General features: G+C 42.4%; 1 protein-coding gene across 3 annotated transcripts; it reads right to left on the bottom strand.

The window, feature by feature from the left end:
* Positions 1 to 1,686: 1,686 nt before the first annotated feature.
* Positions 1,687 to 21,138, bottom strand: specc1la (sperm antigen with calponin homology and coiled-coil domains 1-like a). 3 transcript variants are annotated; one of them, XM_068309728.1, is made up of 16 exons: positions 20,999 to 21,138; positions 14,363 to 14,525; positions 14,140 to 14,278; positions 12,423 to 14,053; positions 11,809 to 12,016; positions 11,524 to 11,597; positions 10,457 to 10,632; positions 9,973 to 10,136; positions 9,618 to 9,736; positions 8,868 to 8,949; positions 8,235 to 8,324; positions 7,080 to 7,239; positions 6,688 to 6,790; positions 5,423 to 5,539; positions 5,262 to 5,321; positions 1,687 to 4,938 (listed from the first exon to the last, which is right to left on the bottom strand). In XM_068309728.1, exons 2-16 carry the CDS (start codon positions 14,486 to 14,488, stop codon positions 4,849 to 4,851), a joined length of 3,339 nt encoding a protein of 1,112 aa, XP_068165829.1. In that variant the 5' UTR covers positions 14,489 to 14,525; positions 20,999 to 21,138; the 3' UTR covers positions 1,687 to 4,848. The 3 variants fall into 3 exon arrangements, with proteins under 3 accessions (XP_068165829.1, XP_068165821.1, XP_068165836.1); XM_068309720.1 differs by lacking the exon at positions 20,999 to 21,138 and adding an exon at positions 19,633 to 20,260; XM_068309735.1 differs by lacking the exons at positions 1,687 to 4,938; positions 5,262 to 5,321; positions 5,423 to 5,539; ... (2 more) ...; positions 8,235 to 8,324; positions 20,999 to 21,138 and adding an exon at positions 19,633 to 20,262 and having other exon boundaries at positions 9,542 to 9,736.
* Positions 21,139 to 22,132: the final 994 nt, after the last annotated feature.

The raw sequence follows: 22,132 nt of genomic DNA, 5'->3' as shown, positions 1-22,132 counted from the left end.
TGCAGTGGAGGGAAAGCACAGTTGACCAAACATCCATCCTCCCAGCTCGACACACACTGTGTGCTGCTGACAGATTAGTCTGATCTATTGACAGTCTTTCCATGATCTGAACGCTGATCACAGCAGCAGCCTGCTCTAAAAACTAACCTGTATTTCACTCATGATCAAACTAATTTACGCCAGTTATAGTTTGACAGACGAAGGTAACAATGTAGGACCTGTTGTGAAGAGCTGTGATACCCATATTGCATAGCAGATGTGCTGTTAATGTCTGACCAATCAGCTGATACATTCATCATAAAGGCCCATTAAACATACATGTTCTGTTTGCGGTTTGTCATCCCATGATGGAAGCGTTTACTCATCACCTCTTTGTTTCTAAATGAACTTAAGTGGAGTGTTTTTTCTCCGTCTTCATCTGATTAACATTCTTCTCAGAACTCTGTTCATTCAAACTGGTCTGAACCTGTCTGTGAAATGACTTAGTTGATTATGAGAAAACTGCTCCTGAACCCCTGGGGGTCTGGCTTTATAACATGTTAGTTGACTTTTATTTACTGGATTATTTTGATAGAAAACACATGACTAAAATACAAACATATTATTAAGCTCTATGATGACAAATGATTATGTTGGCGTGCCCCATGTCTCAAAAGCCTTGATCCAATGCTTTGCTGGTTAAACAACAATTTTCATGTTACAAAACAGGTTTTTTTTTCTTTACCAGAACGTGAGATACATTTTTAAATATTTATGAAGTTTTCCAGAACAGTAGATAGAAGACATCATAGTGTCAATCTAACACTATGAAGGTACAGCTACTATGGCAGGGCAGGTAAGGAGCTCAGAGACACACAAGAGATACCTGCAGGAATGCTGTGAGATCACTGTTTTAAACTGCAGAGGAACCTGAACACAACACTTTACTCTCCTCACACATTCATCACATGCAATCAGAATTCTGCCAGCAGCGTGTGCACCGACTAAACCACAAACACCTCACGAAGAACAATGTCTGACTGCACCGCTCAAACTAAATTTCAAAAGATACAAAAAAACTTTCAAGCAGAATTTTAATGACTCACCTCTGGTTCCCTTCTGTCCATCAGTCATTTCCAACAAGGATAGTTTCAAGATTTCCTCTGCAATGGAACTTTGGTGTGATAAAAGTACACTTGATCTAAAAGTGATTGACTTCACTCACCACTGAGAACACAAACTTGATCAATGACTCACTTTATTTCAGGTTAAATTGTCCGCTTTAGTTCAACCTGGGTGAAATCCAGGAAACACAAGCCTGATCAGTTTCTCCTGCATGCATTGGGAGAAAACAACGCTGCATCTGTAGTGAATGAGTTCAGAGTCACACACTTCCCCCTCCCTCTCTCCCTTACCCACACCCCTCCCTCATAAAACATTATAGAGCCTCTGTTTCCTGAGAAGCGGATGGGTTAAAAGCCTGTTGTGTGTTAAAAGCAGTTGGTGACATGCACACACTAACATCTAAACACAAGTCAGTCCAGTTTTTCCTTTAGAATTTCTTCATGCAGGAAGACAAATATAGAATTATGGGCACCAGGACACTCCTGGAGACTAACTTAATTCAAGTAAAAATTTTAAATGATTAAATGACTGGTAAATGTAGGTTAAAACCATGTGGTAAGACAATAATGACAGCAAACAAAGCTGTTTCAACGGTCTTTTATAATAAAGAAAAAAAAAACAACATAAAACCAAACAGCATTTTTACAGTCGATCATAATCATAATGTGCACTGGAGCTAATACTGGAAGCTTCATCCCTTTGCAAATACGCAAACACACATTTCTTCATTCTGCTTTAATTTGCACTGCATGTATGTTTAGCGTGATCAGAAAGTTATTCCACACACAATCAAACTGTGGATTGAACAAAATAAAGGCGTAATAGAAACAAAAAGGCAAACTCAAGCAGGTTCAGTGGAACTGTCAGAGCATCTTCAAGTAAACAAAAAGAAAAACAATGCACGGGGGAACCAGTGAAGGCAAGATGCACCGATCGCATTTGCTTTGCTCCTTGTGTAAAATATACATTTAAAGGGCATCATCTGAGGGCCCAGACCGACTAACAAGTCCCTCATGTGTGCATCATCTGGAGGTGGAATGTGCTTCCCATCGTCTGCGAGCCGTCTGGACTGATCCCAGCAGGCCAGGCTTAGCGTTCATCAATCACTCCATGTCAGCGTGTTGGACCCCGTTAAGTCCCAGGATCACTAAAGCGTGCTCAAAACACATTCCACTTGCAGGATGGATAAGTTTCACAAATCTTTCCGTAGTTCCAAAATGTTCAAGTTGGAATGATTAAACACGTGAGCGAACAGAGCACAGTAAAAAAGTGTTGGCTGCCAGTCCTTTGCACCACGGATCACTAGTCCCTGTCAACAGAACTGATGCCTTCAAACATTAAATAACAAAAAATATAATTTAAAAAAAAACGTATGCAGTTCTTGTGCTAACTTGGAATTGCTGAATGTTTAACGCAGCTGTACACGCTTCTAAATCCTGATGTTGCTGCTGACACCAGCTGGCAGACTGATCTAATCTACATGAACACAATGCATCACCACCTCACCCACACAGGGATTACACAGCTTCCAAAAAAGCTTTCCGACCATCGCACCACATCATACTAGTGTTCCTCTGGAGGCACATTCAAGAAAAACGTCGTTTCAGAAACCATCTCATCGCTGGTGACATAAATCAAAACTGACTGAAATGTCAAATGTTTCACTCATAGAACCCTCGGCTCAACTATTGAAGCAGGAAACTATTGTGAAACAGAAAAAAGCTTATCTCAGTGCAGCTACTTATTGTATGTCTACTAACAACTTCATACACACACAAATAAAGCAAAGTTTCCCCTGCGATGGTTGAAAACTATGCAAATAAATACAGTGAACTTGATATGTTGATAAATACACTGCAGTCAAACAGGATTACACTTAAAATCCATTCTATTTATCATTTATAGCAGTTTTACCTAAGATGAATGTTTTATTAACGCTAACACTACAAACTAGCTGTTGGTCTAAGTATATAATGTGACTGTCAAAAGAACGGTAATGTAGTAAAACTCAGCTGTAATGGCTTGACAAGATATTATACATTAATGAAGATTTTAAATGTCCTTCTAGTGTGCTATAAACCCTTTATTAAATGCTAATGTACTGCAAATAAATACTAAATAGGAAGAATTATTGAAATCTTACAAATTAAACATCGTGTTCTACAAAGTTTATCTGAAGGGTTCGTTATACTAGCAAAAGAAAACTACCTAACGCTGCACCAGCACTCACACACAAAATCAGTCGGTGGCTAAATGAACTATCCAATCACATGTCTGCAGTTTATGTGCAAAACAATTAGCTTATGTTAAAGGAATAGTTTGACATTTTTGTTTTGACAAATACAAAAATTGCTTTCGTGCTGAATGTTAAGATGGATGGATTGATGCCACTCTTGTGCTTGTGGAGCTTGAGCACGGCTAGCTTAGCATCAAGACTGGAAACATGAGCTAACCCATCTCTGCTCAAACACAACAAAGGTGTCATGAAGAAGCTGTAAATATCACCACAAGAGCTCCACCACCTCATCTAAGTTTCTACAAAAAAATTAATGCATTTTTCCCCAAAAGTTGAACACTTCCTTTAATGAGGCTTGGCGTTGACTTACAAAAGTGTGTTTTGACCTTTCGTCAAGTCACATCATCCCTGGGTGAGACAATATTTCTCTGATTAGACCCTCCAGGCTGATTCAGTTTAAGGCTCTCTGATCCAAAAAGAACTGAAATGTCAATCAAAACACATTTATCTCAAAACTAAATTCTACTCTTTTGTTTACATTGTGTGCTGCATCTGCCCAATGAAAAAAAGTGCAAGAAGGCAAATCCAGGACCAGCATTTTGGCTTCAGACACATCAAATGCATTAGTGGAAAAAAACAATTTGTGAGAATTATGAGAATGAATGTGATAGAGCTGCAAAATATGGATTACTTTTGCAGATAATAGCATATTTTGTGTGCATGACAAGATGCTGATGTCGTAGCTGTAACATCGGTCCGACCTGATGACCAAACATGTCAACAATTAAAAGGCTCCAAAATACATTTGGCAACAAGAAATCAGTCTTCAGCGTCACAGCTTACGGTGAGAAGACTAGTCCTCTGGAGGAACCGAAGAGCGCTCAGAATCTGGTCTTCTGCATCACGACCCACAGGCACTTCACCTGCTGAAAGGCATCTGTATCGTACAACATCTGGAAGACTTGGTGCAAAAAAGGCTGAGTCTCACTGTTCATGCATGCACAAAAATATTCAGATGATGTCTCTTCTTACAACTACTGGTAGTCAGATTTGCAAGAATTTTCCCCAGAACACCCTAAAAAAATTAGGTTAACTGCAAGGGAACATTTCTTTCCATGAGCAGCCAGGCAAAAGGCACTGAGTTTCTTTAATGCTTGCTGCTTCAGAAGTCAAGGCAAAGACAACCTACAGTATTTCATCACTTCTGTTCATACTTGGTTCACCAGGCTTTCACCATCAGCACTTCATGGCTTTCTAGTCTAACAGTAGGCAAACAGGTGAGTCGTTGGACTACAGTGTTACACAAAGACCCCCCTCTACAAAGCACTGGAGGATGGAGTAGCTGTGTGTCCAGTGAGGCTCTGGTCTGCCTCCATTCCTGCTAAATAGTGACATGCAGCATGAGTGGCTGTGGTGGGGGAGGGGGACAGATGTCAGGAGAGAGAGAGCTCTGAAGGTCTTGGTCAGTTGGGACAGTGCTGCAGGAGCAGGGAGGGTGACACACGAAGTCAGGTCTCAAAGTACTTGTAGATGGCGGTGACGTAAGTCATCACACTCTGCCAGTCTGGCCTCTCTGTGTGCACCATGTCGTTTATGTCCTGGAACACAGGATTAAAGGGGGAAAAAAAGACTGATGAAATTAAGATTTGTGACTCAGCAGAAAACAAGTGCAAAATCTGGTGATTTTTGTTTGATTTTCTCTGATTTCAAAAAGAAACCGTCAGAATGATTAATGTTAGATTTGCTATTTTCATCACAGGCTACGCTAAGCTAACTGCAAGATTCAGAATGAGCAATGCCATTGGCTGAACTGTATTTATCAGAAAAGACTCAGATGCCATTTAATGCATTTCCAATCCGACCCAGGATGTCACTACTCATTTGTTTTAATGAAGTCATTTCCTGCCAGTGTGCAGCTCACCAAAGTGCATTTGATGCCCACGCTCTCTGCAGCCTGGAAAGCTAGTGTGAAGTTCCTCCTCTGGGGAGACAGAGAGTCACAATCACACACGGTAGTCATCATGTCTGAAAGCAGAAACGACTCTAGCTTGAAGGGCGGGACTTCCTGTGAGCTCTACTTGCCTTCTCTTGGCTGCTGAGCTCCTGGTAGGGGATGTGTGCAGGGAGGTAGGTGTGAAGTACAGCGCAAAAGGCCAAACCATCGTTCCAGCTGCTGCTAAAGTTTGTGATGTCAATGTTCTGGAAAACAATGTGAACATGCTGTTAATCTTAAAACAACATTTATAGTTCCAAACAAAATGATAATCAGTTTTATGACATAATCCAGACTCAGAGGGCACATTGATGGCGCATGAATGATTATGGGACTATTTAGAGCTACTTCAACACAGAAGAGCAGGTCAACCCATCGTTTCCATCTGATGCCGAGTTGATGATTTCAGACACCTCCAGGCTTTGTGAAAACACACTCTGTTCTCATCAGGCGGGCAATTCATAGGATGTGGTAATGATGCACGCTTCCTGGTGAAATCAGACGTGCCATGGAAACCATAACCCATCAGTTAATGGAAGTAAACATCACGCCGTCTTTGTGGTGACGCCCCTCCTGATTGGCATCTGAGCACAAGTCACGTACGTGTCAGTGCCAGGGGGTTTATTGTGTTTGCATGTCTGAATAGGTATTCATTCAACAACACGTTCACACTGAGGCAACAGGAAGAGTCCAGGGAAGAGACACAGCGGACTCGAGAGAATGAAAGTTATCTATGAAACCAATGCTTCTATATGACAACACATTGAACAGACAACAAAGTAATCTGGATCAAGATCTGAAAGCAACAGACTGCGCTCCTGACTCTCCTCAGCAAGGTAACAACCCATCCTGTGCGCCCCCTCCATCTGGACAACGTTGTAGAAAGAGGAGATCATTGACACAACCCCCAACCACAAAAAACCCCAAAACAAAACGGGGGGTTTAGCATTTCATCATTAATGCAGCAAACCTTTTGCTGCTTTTTTTGTGCAGAATCAGGCATCATATACAATTTTGAATTTTACAAGAAGAGAAATAATCAAACTTAGTTTAGAATCAGGGCTCTGAACCTGTTCATGGAACAAAAACGAAAAACCAGAAACTTTCGTAATTTTGCCGGAAAAGAAAAGAAAACCAAAAATTTCCTCTGATTCTCCATCCTCAGCTCGGTAACAGGATCAGTGCAGTTGTACTATTTACTGTAGGGACATATCAAAAGAATGTCAACTAATTTCCTTTATTGCCAATTTAAAATTCCTAAAGCTACCTACCCATTTATATTTACAAGGAATGTTATTAAACGGTTCGGGAAATGGATTTTTTTTGTTCCAACCAGTTCCAAATCAGCCGGTACCTGATAACCCTCCGTCTTCTTCTGGCACCACTTCAACAAGGCGTTTCTCTTAGAGCCTCCATATTCTCTGGCCAGAGCCGACAGCGGGTCCTTTCTCTCTTCTCTGCAAACAAAACAAAGGGAACCATGTAGGAAAACTGTTTAAGAGATTAACAGCATCAGAACGATTAAAAGGTAAGATGTTGGTTTGAACAGGAACGCATCCATGAGCAAAGTGTTTTATCAGGAGACCAAAAACAACCACAGTCAGAGGTGGGGTTTTTTTAATCTCAATAAATGACTTTCACAAAAACTATGTGAAAAAAACAACAACAACAGATTTTAAACCAACAGCTATAAAAATATTTTACCAGTAAGTGCAAAACATGGACCAACTGCCCAGGGGGTAGTACCTTAGGCGACTGCGTGCTGTGGGGGTGATGGAGGCTGTGGGGGAGGAGGAGGACAGCGACAGCGGAGAGGAGGCAGCATTCATAGCCATCAGGGAGGACGAGGAGGCCCCATCTGTAGACGAAATGTCCCTCTTCATCTCCTCACTGCTCCTCCGGGACGCTGGTCAGGACAGAGGAGGCCATTATAGAGGCCGTTATTTACCAGTAGTGTACAATATCAACCAAAGTTTGTACCACATATTTGTGGGATGTTGGCTCCAGTATCATGAATGATATTTTATACTCAAAATGAGGCTATTAACTTAATAAAAAGTTAAGTTGAAAGCGTCAGTGCCAACTGCTGATGACAGTGTTTGATTTGTGTGACCGGTGTTTCTGTGCTGGTACTTTGGCTGGTTTGTTCCTGTTGGACCGAACACTCCTGGAACTCTGAACACAGTAATCTCTCGTTACTCGCGGTTTTAATGTGTTCCAGGAACCACACGCGAAGAACCAAATTCCGCGATATAGCGACAAAATATTAATTTTCTTATTAACGTAATTTAAACATTCATAAACCCTCCCCATACTGATATTAAACCACCTTATATCTGTACGATCTTTTCCCACACTCTTACAGACTTGTAACAACACCAGTGTTTCTTACGGTGGGGCGCACACGATATTCCTTGAACAAACTTTATTCGGCATCCAGCCTTAACAAGGAACAAACAACAATCTCCCACTTACCCTCGATTTTGTATTAAAGAAAAGTTGCAGGAGGAACCGCGAGTCTTGGAATATAGTGCACACACAGATGCTGTCAGCCAATAGCATGCGCGTACGGCATCACGTGACTACCTACTAAAAATCTGTGATGTAGTGAAGCCGTGCATCTTGACAAGTGAATAAACATGAGATTACTGTAATCTCACATTTTGAGCAGTGTTTGTTTCAGACACATCGTGATTATTTAGTCGTAAGGTAATATAACTGAGCGTTTTAGACCACAACTACTATCATGCAGTGAAGTCTGATGTTGTGGAAGGCGAGGCTGTGACCTACTACTTTAATTCCTGATGCTGTTTGTTATCTTCAGTTAGAACTCAAATCATTAAAATACCAGATGATCCATACTGTAAACCCCAAGCATTAATATGACAAACCACCTCTAACCTGTGATGGATTTGGTGGAGTCCATGTTGGAGACCCTCTGGAGAGCAGATGGAGGTCGATTCCCTGACACCCCCCTGAGAAGGTGCTCAGCTGTGGACACATCACAGTATTTACATCACATACAGTATTTGTGGAAGGGGCTTCCTGTGGAATAAGATGTAACAGAGTCAGTAAAGAGCAACATTCCAGACCCTCTGAGTTCAGGAAATACCGTCACCCTCGTCCAGCAAGAAACAATAAATCAGAGAAACATAAATGTACCATTAGAGACTATGGTCCAATCTGCACGTTCACATGGAACACTTGAACTTGTTAGCGATGAGAATGAACTGGGGGGAAATCTACAGTATGTTGCAGCTTATCATTTCCCTCTTATCGTCCACTCTAGTGTTTTGATTAGCTAAAACATACAGTAAACCAATTTTATCTCTAAAGTTCTGGGACAGACTGTCTTATTTCTCATGAGAGAGGAGACTGTCTAATCCCGTTGGCCAAACAATACATCCTCTGCGTGTAACACATCATGAACAGAACACCATTCTATCACTTCACAGATTCATAGGACCATTTTTGAGAGCAGCAGTTCTGAAATAGGGACATCCTTTTTGCATATTTAAACCACCGCTTCCTCACCTGGCATGCTGATATCAGTGTAGCTGGGCCTCTTATCGCTCAGTGGCTTAGAAGCCGACATAGACCCAGTTACAGTGTGTCTCTGAAGGGGAAAAAACAACACTCAGCTCATCCTGCCACCACAGTTAGGATTAATCAAACATCTTTTAATATCTGTTTATTTTGGAGGATCATGTGTTTCTTCATTTAATGAGAAAACTGTTCCGCTACTTATACCATTGAAAATTGGTTATTATTATAAATTTATAAAATTATATCAATTTTCAGCCTCATCACAAGGCTGAAAATTAGGTATCATTCAAGTAAAATAATTATAAGTTAGCATTTAAATTATTGGGGGGGAAAATGCATGAGTTATTTTACTGCTTCCATCGTTAAAAGTCCCTTATTATGCTTTTTTTTAAATTACTGCTAGATGTCCAACACGACACTCATTTGAAATGTCCTGTCCCAAACTGATTAGAAATTCAAGGTTTTTAAAAAGCTTCTGATGCCCTCTGTATTTCAGACCAAATCATTCTTTTAAGACTTTTGATCCAACAAGTTTAGATTTTTCCAACTCCATTTAAATCTTTTAAATCAGGATATTTACTAATCTGGTTGTCTGTCCTTCTTGACAGCTTTGTAACACTGTCCACTGAGGACAAACATGACTTTTCACACAAATAAGTCACCTCAATAAATCTTAAGGTAACACTGGAATGAGGGACCATTTTGAAGCTCAATCATAGGAAGCCTTCCCTCCTGCACCTGTATGGGTGAAACAGCAGCCGCTGGGGGGGTTTTCATGGGACTGGGGCTGAGGGGAGTGCGTGGCAGCGGGGCAGCTGAGGCTGTTGGAGTCACAGTGGCGCCGTTGGAAGGAGGACCTAAGTTAAGAAAGAGAAAGGAAACAACAGATACAGAAAGGGGATCTGGATCAAGAACAGTCGTTGCAGATTTCTAAAGCTGAACCGATGGGAATAAATAAAGCATAAACCTAACTTTCTGCATTATCAGAATGGATAATTTCCTATAAAAATGCTTTTTATAGGAAATTACTGTTAAAAACAGCACAGATATATAAAGGGTGAGGAATGTGGAGCATCTCGAGATGTGCTGGTACCTTGTGAGGCACTGTCAAAGCTCTTGATGAGCGTTTTGACAGTAGGGGAGGGCTCTGAGGAGGTGGAGGAGCGCCGGCTGAGACCCATTCCCTGTCTGAGAGCAGCCAGGTCCCTCTCCACTGCATTCATATAGTTATAAACTCTGCCTCTCTCCTCGTCCTGCCTGGGAAGAAACACAGTACTCTGCTTAGCATATAGACTTTATTCTACGTAGCGCTCAAAGGATGGCTTTTACACGATTTCAATCGTAAAAATGGGTGGAATCAAAATTGAAAATAATTTATTTTCCTTGATTGCGCTTTCTTTTTAACTGTGAGATTTGTCAAGAGATGAATGAACACTGCTAACTGAAGTGATTCCTAATTAAATAAGCAAAGTTAAATCTTGTTTCGCTTTGTTTACAAGCAGAAGACGGACGATGTTGGTCTGACCGCTGGAGCTGCTCCAGCTCTCTCTCTCTTTCTCTCTCTCTGTGGGTCTTACTTGCGGCTCTTGACCTCGTCCAGCTCTTTGCTCAGCTTCTCATTCTTTTCCTGGGCTTCCTGTAGCCGGCGACGCAAATCTCCGATCTCCTCCTGGGCTTCAGACTTGATGTCATTAGCAATGACCACGGCTGTCTGCAGATCAGCCTGGAACTGACGCCACTCCATCGACTCTTCCTACGCACACACACACACACGCGCAATAAGACAACAGCAGCAGAGAGATGACTTGTATTTGTTCTGCTGAATTATTGGAGTGGCTTTAATATCTACATGTCCTCATAGAACAAGCTGCAACATCTGACATTGCAGTTTTATTTATAAGTCGATGTGTTAGAAAATACTTCATTTATCGCTGTTTCTACACCAACTCCTCTGAGGAGGAGTCTTTTCTTATCTGGACTGGAGGAGCCGCTTGATGACAGGGGTGAAGTGTTTTAAAGCAGTGAAGGTGTGAAGGGTTCCGTAAAGACACAGATCACACCTCTCATAGTACCCAAAGCAGGTGAAGAGATAATAGAAGATAGTGTGTGTAGTTCCTGGTGAAATGGAAGTTATCAGTGTCTTCATATGTTAGATTCCAGTGAATAATTTCCAGTGAGAATTGTGCAATTTGCACACCACTCACTCATTTTCTTATCCCACACACACACACACACACACACACCTCCACAGACACACACCTGTTGGTTATGAAGAGAGTCACGTGTATTTTTTAGAAATGATCTCACTTCACATTTTAACATTTATTTGAAACGTTCTTAGAAATTCTTAACCCTGACCCAGACCATGGTTTCAGGTCATTGTGACCTTTGAGTTTTCATCCATTCATCCTCAACTTTACATAGAATGGTTCAGGCTAAATGAACCACTTCATTAAGACATAAACTACCACATGTTTTTATGTGAATCCAGTATCCAGAGTATTTGGTTTTAACCAATGTCAAGATAAATTCACCACTTTCCAACAGTTTGGTGTATCGTTCATTTCTTAGAGTTACTAAAAGTAAACTAAAAAAAGGAGTTCAGAAAAAAATGCTATCTGGCCTTCATCTCTAGCACTCTTACCCTCAGCCTTCGTTGAAGAATCTTAATCTCTCTCTCCATGTCATGTTTCTGGTCCTGTAGCTTCTTCACTGAGTCTGAAATAGAAGTTAAGGTTCTGTACATGACTGGAGCATTCATGAAGAGAGACAGCAGAACAGAATCAATAGCAGTTGCGTCACTGTTAGCAAACACTCAATGATAGAGGACTAAGACGACTGAGATACGAAACACGACAGGGTGTCCAAAGAGTGGGAAATTTTGGTTTTGCTCCCACAATTTCTAAAAGGTCTCTGGAAGCCCACTTACTCTCCAGGTCTGTGATGATGAGGTTGTCGTGGAGTTTAAGAGCTCGGTGCTGCTCTACCTCATCCTCCAGCTCAAAGATGGTTTCCTTCATGTCTGCAATCTCCGTCTCTTTCTCCTGCAGATCCATGCGCTGCTTCTCCAGTGTGCGGTCCTGCTCTGCCATCTGCTGCTGCACCTGCTCCTGAAAGTCCCTGTATTCCCTGTCCAGCTGCACACACAGGAAGAGGGGGGGGTCCTTCATTTAATTAAAAAGCAATGAAGTAATTAGCTGATTACTGTTTTTACTAATAGTGATTGACCGAGTACAACTCAGTGTCTTGAATACACATCTGTATATTTTGCTGTGTTTTTTTGGTTGGTGAGGCAACAAGAAGCAAGAAATTTGTACCCCATTAGAGACCTGACTACTGAATTTGTGATGTTATTAAAGTGGTGACCATCATCTGCTGCATAGATTAATAAATGGAACGCTTCTTTTTGCGACACAAAAAAACTCAAATTAATCTAGGTTAATTTAATTTAGGTCAAACACATTAATTTAGCAATTTAAGGCTTGAGGAAATTGACACCCCACTAAATCATCTCGATTCTACATCTCAAACATCTTAACCCACCTTACTAAAAGTCTCCTGCAATCGGGTGAGGTCGCTGTGAGCTTGTTCCAGTTCCTCCTGCAACTTTGCCGCCTTGGCTTCAGCCTCTTCTTTCCCCAGACGTACTCCTTCCAGCAGCTGGCAGATGTCATTTTTGTCTCCTGCGGTGTGAAGGGAGTACAGTTCGGCCACCCTCTGTCTCTCTTGGTCCAGCTGAGCTCTGCAGCGGCTCAACTCCGCCTGGTCGTTGCTCACAGCCGCCTTGTATTCCTCGACTGCGGCCGCCATGGCGGCACGACCCTGCCGCTCTGACTCCATGATGCGCTCCATCTGGTGGTTCCTCTCCTTCAGGGCTCCGATCATCTCCTGGGCCTCAGCGTTGTCCTGTTCGGCCATCTTGAGTGTGTTGGAGAGGTGCTGTTGGACCCCCAGCAGCTGCTCCCTCTCGAAGCGGGCGTTATCTGCCAGGTCTGCGTAGCGCTGCTCCAGCTCCAGGTAGCGGCCGCTCTTGATGTCCTCCTCTAACACGTAGGAGATGTGATGCTCTTCCAGCAGAGAGCGAAGATACTCTATCTGTCGACCGTACAGCTCCAGCTTGTCGCTCTGCTGGCACAGCGAGTCCATGAGGATCACCTTCTCCTCACCGAGCCGCTCATTCTCTCCGTTCAGCTCCTGAGTGATTTGCTGCAGGTCAGCCAGCTCCTGTAATGTGGCCTGGAGCTCCTCTGCAGTGCTGTGCTGGTTCTCTTCCATCTGATGGATGCGCTCCGTCAGACAGGCCACCGACACCTCGCTGGCATTACCGCTGCTGCCCCTCCTGGAGCGCTCCCGGCTGGGGGCACATTCTGACTCTGATGACGATGAGGCTCCAGAGGGGGCATCCAGAGCGTCATCACTGGAGGTGACGGCCTGGTAAACCTCACTGGATTCACTATCAAGGTTGTCTGCCGAGCCTCCATGCTGTTGTCCTGTGAGGAGATCCTCCAAAGAGCCCGGAGCGGATCCTTCAACTGAGGACGTCAGCGTCCCCGTTCCTCCACCATCGCTCTGCCCACTTCCTGGTGCCAGGTCCGGGCTCAAGGACGTGTAGTTGAGCAGCTTGTCGGAGCCGTCCAGCCTCTGCTCCAGCGAGAAGCCCAGCGCATTGAGCCGATCTTTCAGCATTCGGTTCTCACTCTTCAGCAGGTTGAGCTCCTCTCTGATGGTCTGGTTCTGCTCTTGTAGGAGAATCAGAGTGGACTCCACATCAGCTGCTGTTATGGCTGAAACATGGGGCTTCTCTTCATCTCCAGCTGTTTCCTCTGGGATCTCTTCTTTCTCTACCAAACCGAGCTGGGCCCTCATGTCTCTCAGCTCACTCCGTAGGTGGAGGATCTCCACATCTTTGCTTTTAGCCAAGCCCAACAAATCTTTTACTTTGGCCTCCAGAGCCACCTTATCGCTGATCTGGCCGTCTGATTTAGATTTGCTCATACGACCTTCAGTCTCTAGGACGTTCTGGCTGCGAGAACGTTTTCCTGAGGCTACATCCCCCGATAAAGGCCCAGACACCAACTGCTTCTTGTTAGCTGACGTCCTGGATGTTCGTGGGCGGTCTCGTGACGAATTTGGCTCCTTGGAAAGCAAAGATGATGTGCGCTTGGAAGAAATACCTGACAGAGAGCGAAAAAGGTAATCCTTACATTTACAGGCAAACATTAAAAAAGTTGAGAAGTAAATTTGCAGGTATCAAATAAACCTAATGTTGTCTTTGGCTTGCTGTCTGGGTTGATAGTAGTAGTCCCAATGGATGCAGTCCTCTTGGTCTTGGAGACGACGCTACTTGATGCCGGATTCCCTCCAGCCATAGCTGCTAGAAGGTCATCATTGCTTTTGACCTGCAGGCAGAAAATTCAACAAACTCACTTACAAACAAAAAAACCCAGATCAAACTTACTGGTCCAACATGTAACGACTCTGACCTTCGACAGAGGCGCCGCAGCGCTGCTCTTGGCTGCAGGTTTTGCGGTCCCAGTTGTAGCTGTGGCCTCCACCTTCCCTCGATCTCCACTCACCTTACTCACAGCTGGCCGGACCGACTTCTTCATACTGAGCTCTTTGTTGCAGATACATTTACAGCTCAGTCTGCACAATGGAGAGAGGAGAAAGGAAATGTATTACAGCCCTTGAAGTAACAACACCTGTTTTCCATTGGCGAGGATTTATTTCCAACAGATCCACTAAAGGCATCGCTGAATTGCAAAGCACCTTTAAAAATCCATTTCTCTCCACCTGTCTCTGGAATCCGTTATGAAATAAGATTGTTGATCTAAATCCTTTATTATAATGGATACAACAGTTTCAAAATTTGATTTTATAATTACATCACAGTTTATTGACAGTTGTGTGCCAACTGTAGTTTTACTTATCTTGTCCTCACAAGAGTTACATTTGGTAGCTGTTAATACAGCTGCAACAGACCACCCACGAAACAGGAATGCTTCATAAACAACGAAAAAGAGGCTTTCAAAGGCCAACAAGTGTCTCCACTAGATGGCTCCTGTGTGTTTATGAGCAGTCTGTCAGGTCAAGCTTTCACTGACCCTTCAGCTGCAACAAGACTTGACTCTGTGAGGACGGCAGATGCTTTCAATGAATTTGTCTCAATACTGTGATAATCTGCAGATAATCAAACAAAGATCTGCAGGTCATGAGCTGTTTTTGTATCATAGGATAATCATTACAACCAAAACAGGAAAAGCAGACTCCACCATGGATCAAAGGGACGAATTTTGGAAGCAAAAATGTGAGTCTGTTAGTCGGTTACCAGGCAACCGATACAAGATGTACTGGATTTTATTTTGCTGGGAAATCATTTCGTGCCATATTTGGCAAAGCTATACTCATACCAGTTCACGCTCACCTTTGCCCTGTTTAAACAACTTCATAACCATGGAAGGACTGCCAGTAAGAACTAATTTGAGCAGATTCTTGAACATAATTCAGTGTGATACATTTCACAACATGATGTATAAGTAAAAACAAAAATTTAAAATAAAAAAAAAATAATTTCTGGTTTCACCTTTCAAACTATGTTCATCCAGTGATAGCATTGAAACTATCTGATACTAAATCAATAAGTCCTTATTAAAACACAAGAAGGTTTTTTTCAATGCTGTACACATGTTGCCTCTAAATGTGAAGATTTGATGCCACGTTAGCGAGAAAAGTGCTTTTGGACAAAGCTGGAAAACAGAGTAAGTACTTTAGCACAGACTTGGATGTCTTGGGGGGATTTTTTTTTTCACTCTTAAGAGGAAAAAAAGTCAAAATTATTCATTGTTCACAGGAAATCCAGCTCCAATCAATCACTGAGTTGTTTCTTTCCTGTGCAGCAGTTTGTTGTTTGGAACTGGAAATACAGTAAATATTATTACACATAAGTAGTAGGGCTGATGTAACGGGAGGGATCTGCACACAATAGCTCATACCCGAGCCAGAAACCTCAAGAGAATCCAACAAAACCCTGTTACAAAACCACAACTGTGCCTCACTCAAAAACAAATACTTTTCTAATAGTTTGAATGTGTTTTTGATGCAGGTATTCTGCTGTGTCCATCCATCCATTTTTTTATGTAGACAAGATGACCAAAATGGTTTTTATTCAGCCACATTTCTGCCTTGCAAGTCACAAGTGTTGATGAAGCCTACCCCAGATTGCTATAGGCAAGAGGTGGGGTACAATCCTGACCTGTTGCCAGCACATTGCAAGGTGTTATGTATATTATATAAAATCATTTATTCTCTATTCTAATGTTTTTTTTGTCTTGCTGTTTCTTTTGGGATAAGCTGCACTCGATTCATGTGAACAAACCTCAAAACAGTTTCAGTCTTCAGAATGAATTATGAAGACTGCATGGACATAATACAATTTGTTTCTTTTGTCAAAATAACACTCTTATAAAATAATTTTTCATTATTATAATCATTATTACAACATAAAGTTGCAAAGAAGAAAGAAAAACTGCCTCCAAAGGAAAATACAGAGAAAATAACTAAATGTCAACCCCATTGGGAATCCATGCAATGGGCCCGCGAGGCATTACATGCTACAGAAAAATGAGAAATTCTCAGGCAACAAAAAGATGATGAATTCTTTAATAAAAGGAGATATCATTAACCTCCATCTCTACGTGAATACCAAACCAAGGCAGTCACAGATTGCAACATCCCACGACACCCCTGAATTCAAAATTTTACCCTGACCTACTTGCACAGGTCAAAACACTAGCTTCAATATATGGTCTTACACTGGCCTTCTTCCTCGTCTTTCTATCTTACCCAATTCCTGAGTGTACAAAAGTTGAAATTTGACCTTGTCCTAGTTTTCTCAAGGTCAAAATCTCATTTTCATACCCTTTGCCGCCCGAGTAATGTTCTTTTTGTTTCATCTTTCTATCTGCAACGGTTGCGAAGATATTTGGTGGACAAACTAACAAATGGACGGACGAACGGTCGGACAAACACAGAAACACTGACAATTACAATACATCACCGTTTTGAAGCGGGATGTAACATAGCATCTCAACTGGACAGACTGCAGCGTTAAAGCTTCTGTGGTCCAGTGCTGGAAAGTATTCATGGACACAGGCCTCACGGCTCAAGGTTACAAGGCACACTGCTCGCTCAGATATATCTGCAGCTTCTTCAGTGGTCACTACCATAATTGTACCTAAGTTTGCACCACACACCTTTATCAATTTTTTACAAGTTAAAGCCTTCCAAAATGTACAGGTAGTCTTAAACTAACGAACATTGGGAGACATGAACTAACGCACACCACCATATCCGACTACTGTCCGACTACTACAGTTCCCCTTTCTGCCACAACCTCCACTGAGCAGCACCAATGCATTCGCAAACAAACGTTCTTCGCACCGTCTTGTGTGTTGTTGTGTGGTTGCTCTGATCCTATGTGGTGTAGTTTTTTTAGATATCAGGACACCTTCTGGTGTCAGCAGAGACTTTTTGTCATTCTCGTCTTCTTCAGGTTCACCCTGTGGGGAGCTTCTTCTTCAGTAAAAGCAACATTTTTGTGGGTTTTTTTCCCCTCTTCAAAATAAAAACAGGTGTGTCTCACTTACTTGGTAGGGGAACTACCCAAAACTTCAAATATACACACTGCCCCGTTTTACAGCACAACAACTTACCACAGTCACAGTTGTCTCTGAGCACCTCTTTATCACATATGATAAAACACAGGCTAGTGAAGACAGTGGTAGTGACAGTGGTAGTGACTCTACCTCTCACCAACAATAATTCACCATCCTCCTGTTCCTCTGTCGCTCTAAAGGTAACCTACATGCTGCAGTACCGTACAGCAGATCATCAACATCAACAGCTGACTCTGACCGTTCTTGGATACACTCTAAAAACTGTCAAAGAGTTCCTTGAATGTAATCAAGGATTAAATTATAAGGAGCAAAATTTTACTGTAAACTAATCTGAATTCAAAACGATCACGTAAATAAAGGTAGGTATTGGAACGATACGTACGTATTTTAATATTATGTGTTTTCATTCATATTTAGGTACAGACACATGATATTCTGTGCTCCTAACTGTATTCTACTGATTTTAAGAGTCCAAAATTTGTGGTGGACAGACATTAAGTCAAGTGAAACGACGTCAACTTGATTATTATTTTTCTGTGTATTTTTTTTAAACCCAAAGGATAACCAAGAACGACTTACATTGAAACGACCTATACATTCACTTTATTTTATCAAGTGTCGGTTTTTAATGTCCTGTTATTGCTTCTGATTAGTCTTTGGGAACAGTACCTCTGTTTTTAGAGTAGTCATGGCAGTTAAATGACCTCAAAGGATGATTATAGATTAAAATAAAAAAAATAAAAAAACTTACAGACAATTCAATTTATGAACAACCTCTTGGAACCAACTGTGTTCGTTGAGGACTACCTGTGCTATCACCTACATTCTGGCATCACCTTATTTGGAAGTTTCATGTATTGGCAACACATTGAGAAGGCACTAATCTTCCTGCAGGTATGCTCAGCCCTTTCATATTTTGAAAGGTTATCTATATTTTATATGCAGTCAAAATAAAAAATAACTGTCTGGAAAGCTTGTGTTGACTTTCTGTCTGCCAGTGGCAAAACTCCCAAGGCACTGCTTTGGGTATCTTAAAAAAAAAAAAAAAACTTGTGGGAATGAACAAATGAAAATAAAATTCAAAACATCTATCAGCATGAGAAGTTTTGAATATAAATGGAGTAGAAATCACCAAATAAGTGACTTTTTCAACTGTAGATGGAAGACAATCAATCAACAATCAGGACTTGGCTTGCTATAGAATATAGCATGACCACATATTACCTACCAGTCTTATCTGTCTGCCAGTTAACTCCACATGTGCACATTTCAATAACATACATTTAGCTAGGCGTTTGCTCTAAGCACTGACATATGCACTCAACATCTACTCTAAATAGCTGAAAGCGTGTCAAAGCAGATGTCTGCAACAGGGAGCGCCTTCTTGACTGTTTTCACTGGATCTGACCAAACAAGGGATCACAGGCTGGGGACCATAAGAAACAGTAAATGGGTCAAAGAGAGCTGTCTTTTCAGTCACTCTCTCCCAAATGTAAAAGCAAAGCAAATCCATTAGACTTTAAATAATTCACACAGCATACTTTTTTAAACCCAGATGGGTCTCACTCACTTGGTTCTATTTGAATGTGTAGTCTAAACCAGATGTTCCACTGATGCTGCTGTAGATTACAACATCACAACATGAATCACAATGCATCCAAAACAATGCTGCTTCTGCGGTTGGGAAAATTCCTTTCCCCGGTGAATATATATATAGACCGTATCCGATTTCAGAGTTCATTATTGCAATCGGTCTGATGTGAAGCTCACCAAAACAGAATTGTGTACAGCGTTCCTTCGCTGACCACTGAAAGATGCATGACATGAAATGAGTTAGCAGCACTGGTCTGCCAACTCATTAATGCCCCCTTCCTTTTTCATGCTTTGACTGTGGGGGGGCACTTCCTTGCCATAACATAAGCTTCCTGTGGTAGCTTCTCTAAAGCATAAAGAAATGTGGACCCTACAAGGGTGACTTTGTACCAAGCCAAGTAGACAGGAGCAGGACTGAGACAGACCAGACACTGTCAATCCTGGAATTTCATTTGCCAAAAAGACATTGCCATAAACACACTTACTTGAAAATCAATCATCCAAGTCAACAAACATGATGTATCTTCCAGCTTTAGGTTTCCGTGAGTAGATGTAATGTAATTCCCCGAAATGTTTTTTCTTCTTCTTCTCCCAGCACAGATAAGAGCCGCCAAAGCCGAGAGGAACATCTCATAACTCAAAGCTCGTCTCCTGAGCATCGACTTTAAAAGTGGGATGCAGCATACCTAAACTGGTCCACGTAAGCTGGGAAATATTTTATCCCCTTTGGCTTCAAACAGATGATTCTAAATCTATATAATAAACGACAAAGTTGATGTTCTGGTAAGACACATTACGGCTCTGTAATAGTACGCAGTTCTGGGCTAGCGCTGGCGAGCTGCGGCACCGGGTCGTTGTTGACTCTCCTCAGTTGGATGGTGAATTTATATTACACTAGGCCTAAAAAACCAGCACCATGGCTAACTCTAGCCCTAGCATTGTTTAGCTCTGATATTCAAGCATCTGTTTTAGTAACCAAACAGTAAAAACAGCGAGCTGACGCTGAAGTGTAAGCTAACAGACACAGAACTCAGCCCAGGGATCGCCCAGTTAGCTAATTAGCCATCAGGTCAGACACAACCGGAATTTCAGCAACTTCACTTCCGCTTTGTGAGTCTTTTTCAAAATAAAAGCACTGCCAAACGCTGAAACGGTGAACATTTACTGATAATTAACGGATAAAAGCTCTCACAGAACAAAAGGAATTTAACACATGGCAAAAAAAGATAGTGAAACTGACACAAGTTTTGTATACTACGTGTCTTGCAGATGTCATATCTGCTTGACCTGATACTGATAGGATAAGAACATACTGAATTTAAAAAAAAAAGTATGAAGACCCAACTTCTTCTGCCTTTCTTTTGTTATTAACATGTTGACTTAGTACCGGACAAAATGAAGGTAAGCTCCACTTTATCACAACAGCCATCAGCAGGAATAACAAAACGTGTAAATCTTACAGACATTACGTAAATTTAAACAGGGGTGACACTTCAGTAGCCTTCAGTACAAACACTGACACACTTCGAACAAAAATGATTCTGGGGTTATAAATCCAAAGACTTATTGCGAAATAATTGACGGAACGGCAGTACTAATGCTTGCTAGCTTGACAGCTGACTAGAATCTGCTAAAATGATAATTACCCTTCCACTCTAAACAAACCGAACAACTCGAGATGAAGTGGTTAACCTTAGTTTAGGGATCGTCTGACTATTTCGTTTCCAGTCAGTGAACTGACCACAAATATAAAGTCAAAAAATAACCAAGCTCAAGCTGCTAATGCTAACGCTGTTAGCATAGCCGGCATAAAGACAGCGCTGTGTCGCCCCAGTGTTCACTCATTCATACCCGAGACGCTCCTCCTCTCCTCGCTCGGTAGCTTGACGAGTGTCCGATGGCTACTCGTGTGTTGCCACGATAAGTTCCCTAACCCTTCGTGTAGACGCCAGAGACGGCATCGGTGTCGGCTGTCAGCCCCTCTGCTGGCAGCGGTCTGCCGGACGACCCTCTGCCCCTCCTCTGGTTGCATCATCCCAGCATCCCCCTCTGGAGGAGGCTGCAGCCCCCACAGCCCCACTGGCCCGGTCCATCTGGTCAGCTCCTCCGAGTCTGGATCACATTCACACACTTCCACCACAAAGTGCAAGGCAGTCACAGACTGCGACGTCCCGCGACACCCATGAATTCAAATTTTTACCCTGACTTACCTGCATGGTCAAAGATCAAAGCTAGTGCTCTGACCTACTGTCATAGATCAAAGCACTAGCTTTGATCTACGGTCTTACTTAAAATGTCCTTCTCATCTTTATATCTTATAACGGTTCCTGAGTGTACAAAGTTGAAATTTGACCTTGACCTACTTTTCTCAAGGTCAAGGTCATCATCTCATCTCCTTGCCCTGTGCCCCTTGGGCCTGCCCCGTGAGCTCTGGCGGTGGCGGCTGCTGCCTCCTCTGGGTCTACGTGGTTCTCGGTGCCCCCGGTGGCTCTTCGAGTGATGGCTTCTGGGTGCTCCTGGCTGGCGGGGTTGGGGGTACTCAGCTAGCGTGGCCCTGTTAGGTTCTAGTAGCCTATCTGGGCGTTGGTTTCCATCACACATGCATGTTGGCTCAGGGCTTACCAGCTACTGTCGAGTCCAATTATTGAGAACCATTGTGTCCCGTCAGAATGTGATGAGTCTCACTTCAGACATCACAATCTGATGCCCTCTATCTTCCTCCACTGGTTATTTCTGGTGGTCTATTCTATACTGTCAGGACCTCCACTAATCTGATGTTTTGTAACATTGGTGTTGAGGTATCAGTTCTAAGATAGGATAAAACAGCCTAAACCTTTTTCACTCCAACAGCACTGCCTGTCTATCCACTACCTTGTTTGTGTTTTCTCTCCCTGTCTCCTTTTGCTTTCCCCCTTAACTCACAGAGGTGCAGCACTTCCCTCTCTGGCTCACAATAGGACATTCTAATAAAGACTGACAATTTAG

The sequence above is a fragment of the Antennarius striatus genome, chromosome 3 (assembly GCF_040054535.1).
Source record: "Antennarius striatus isolate MH-2024 chromosome 3, ASM4005453v1, whole genome shotgun sequence".
Lineage (NCBI taxonomy): Eukaryota > Metazoa > Chordata > Actinopteri > Lophiiformes > Antennariidae > Antennarius > Antennarius striatus.
Note: the sequence above shows the minus strand (reverse complement) of the source record. Positions and strands in the feature narration are given on the sequence as shown.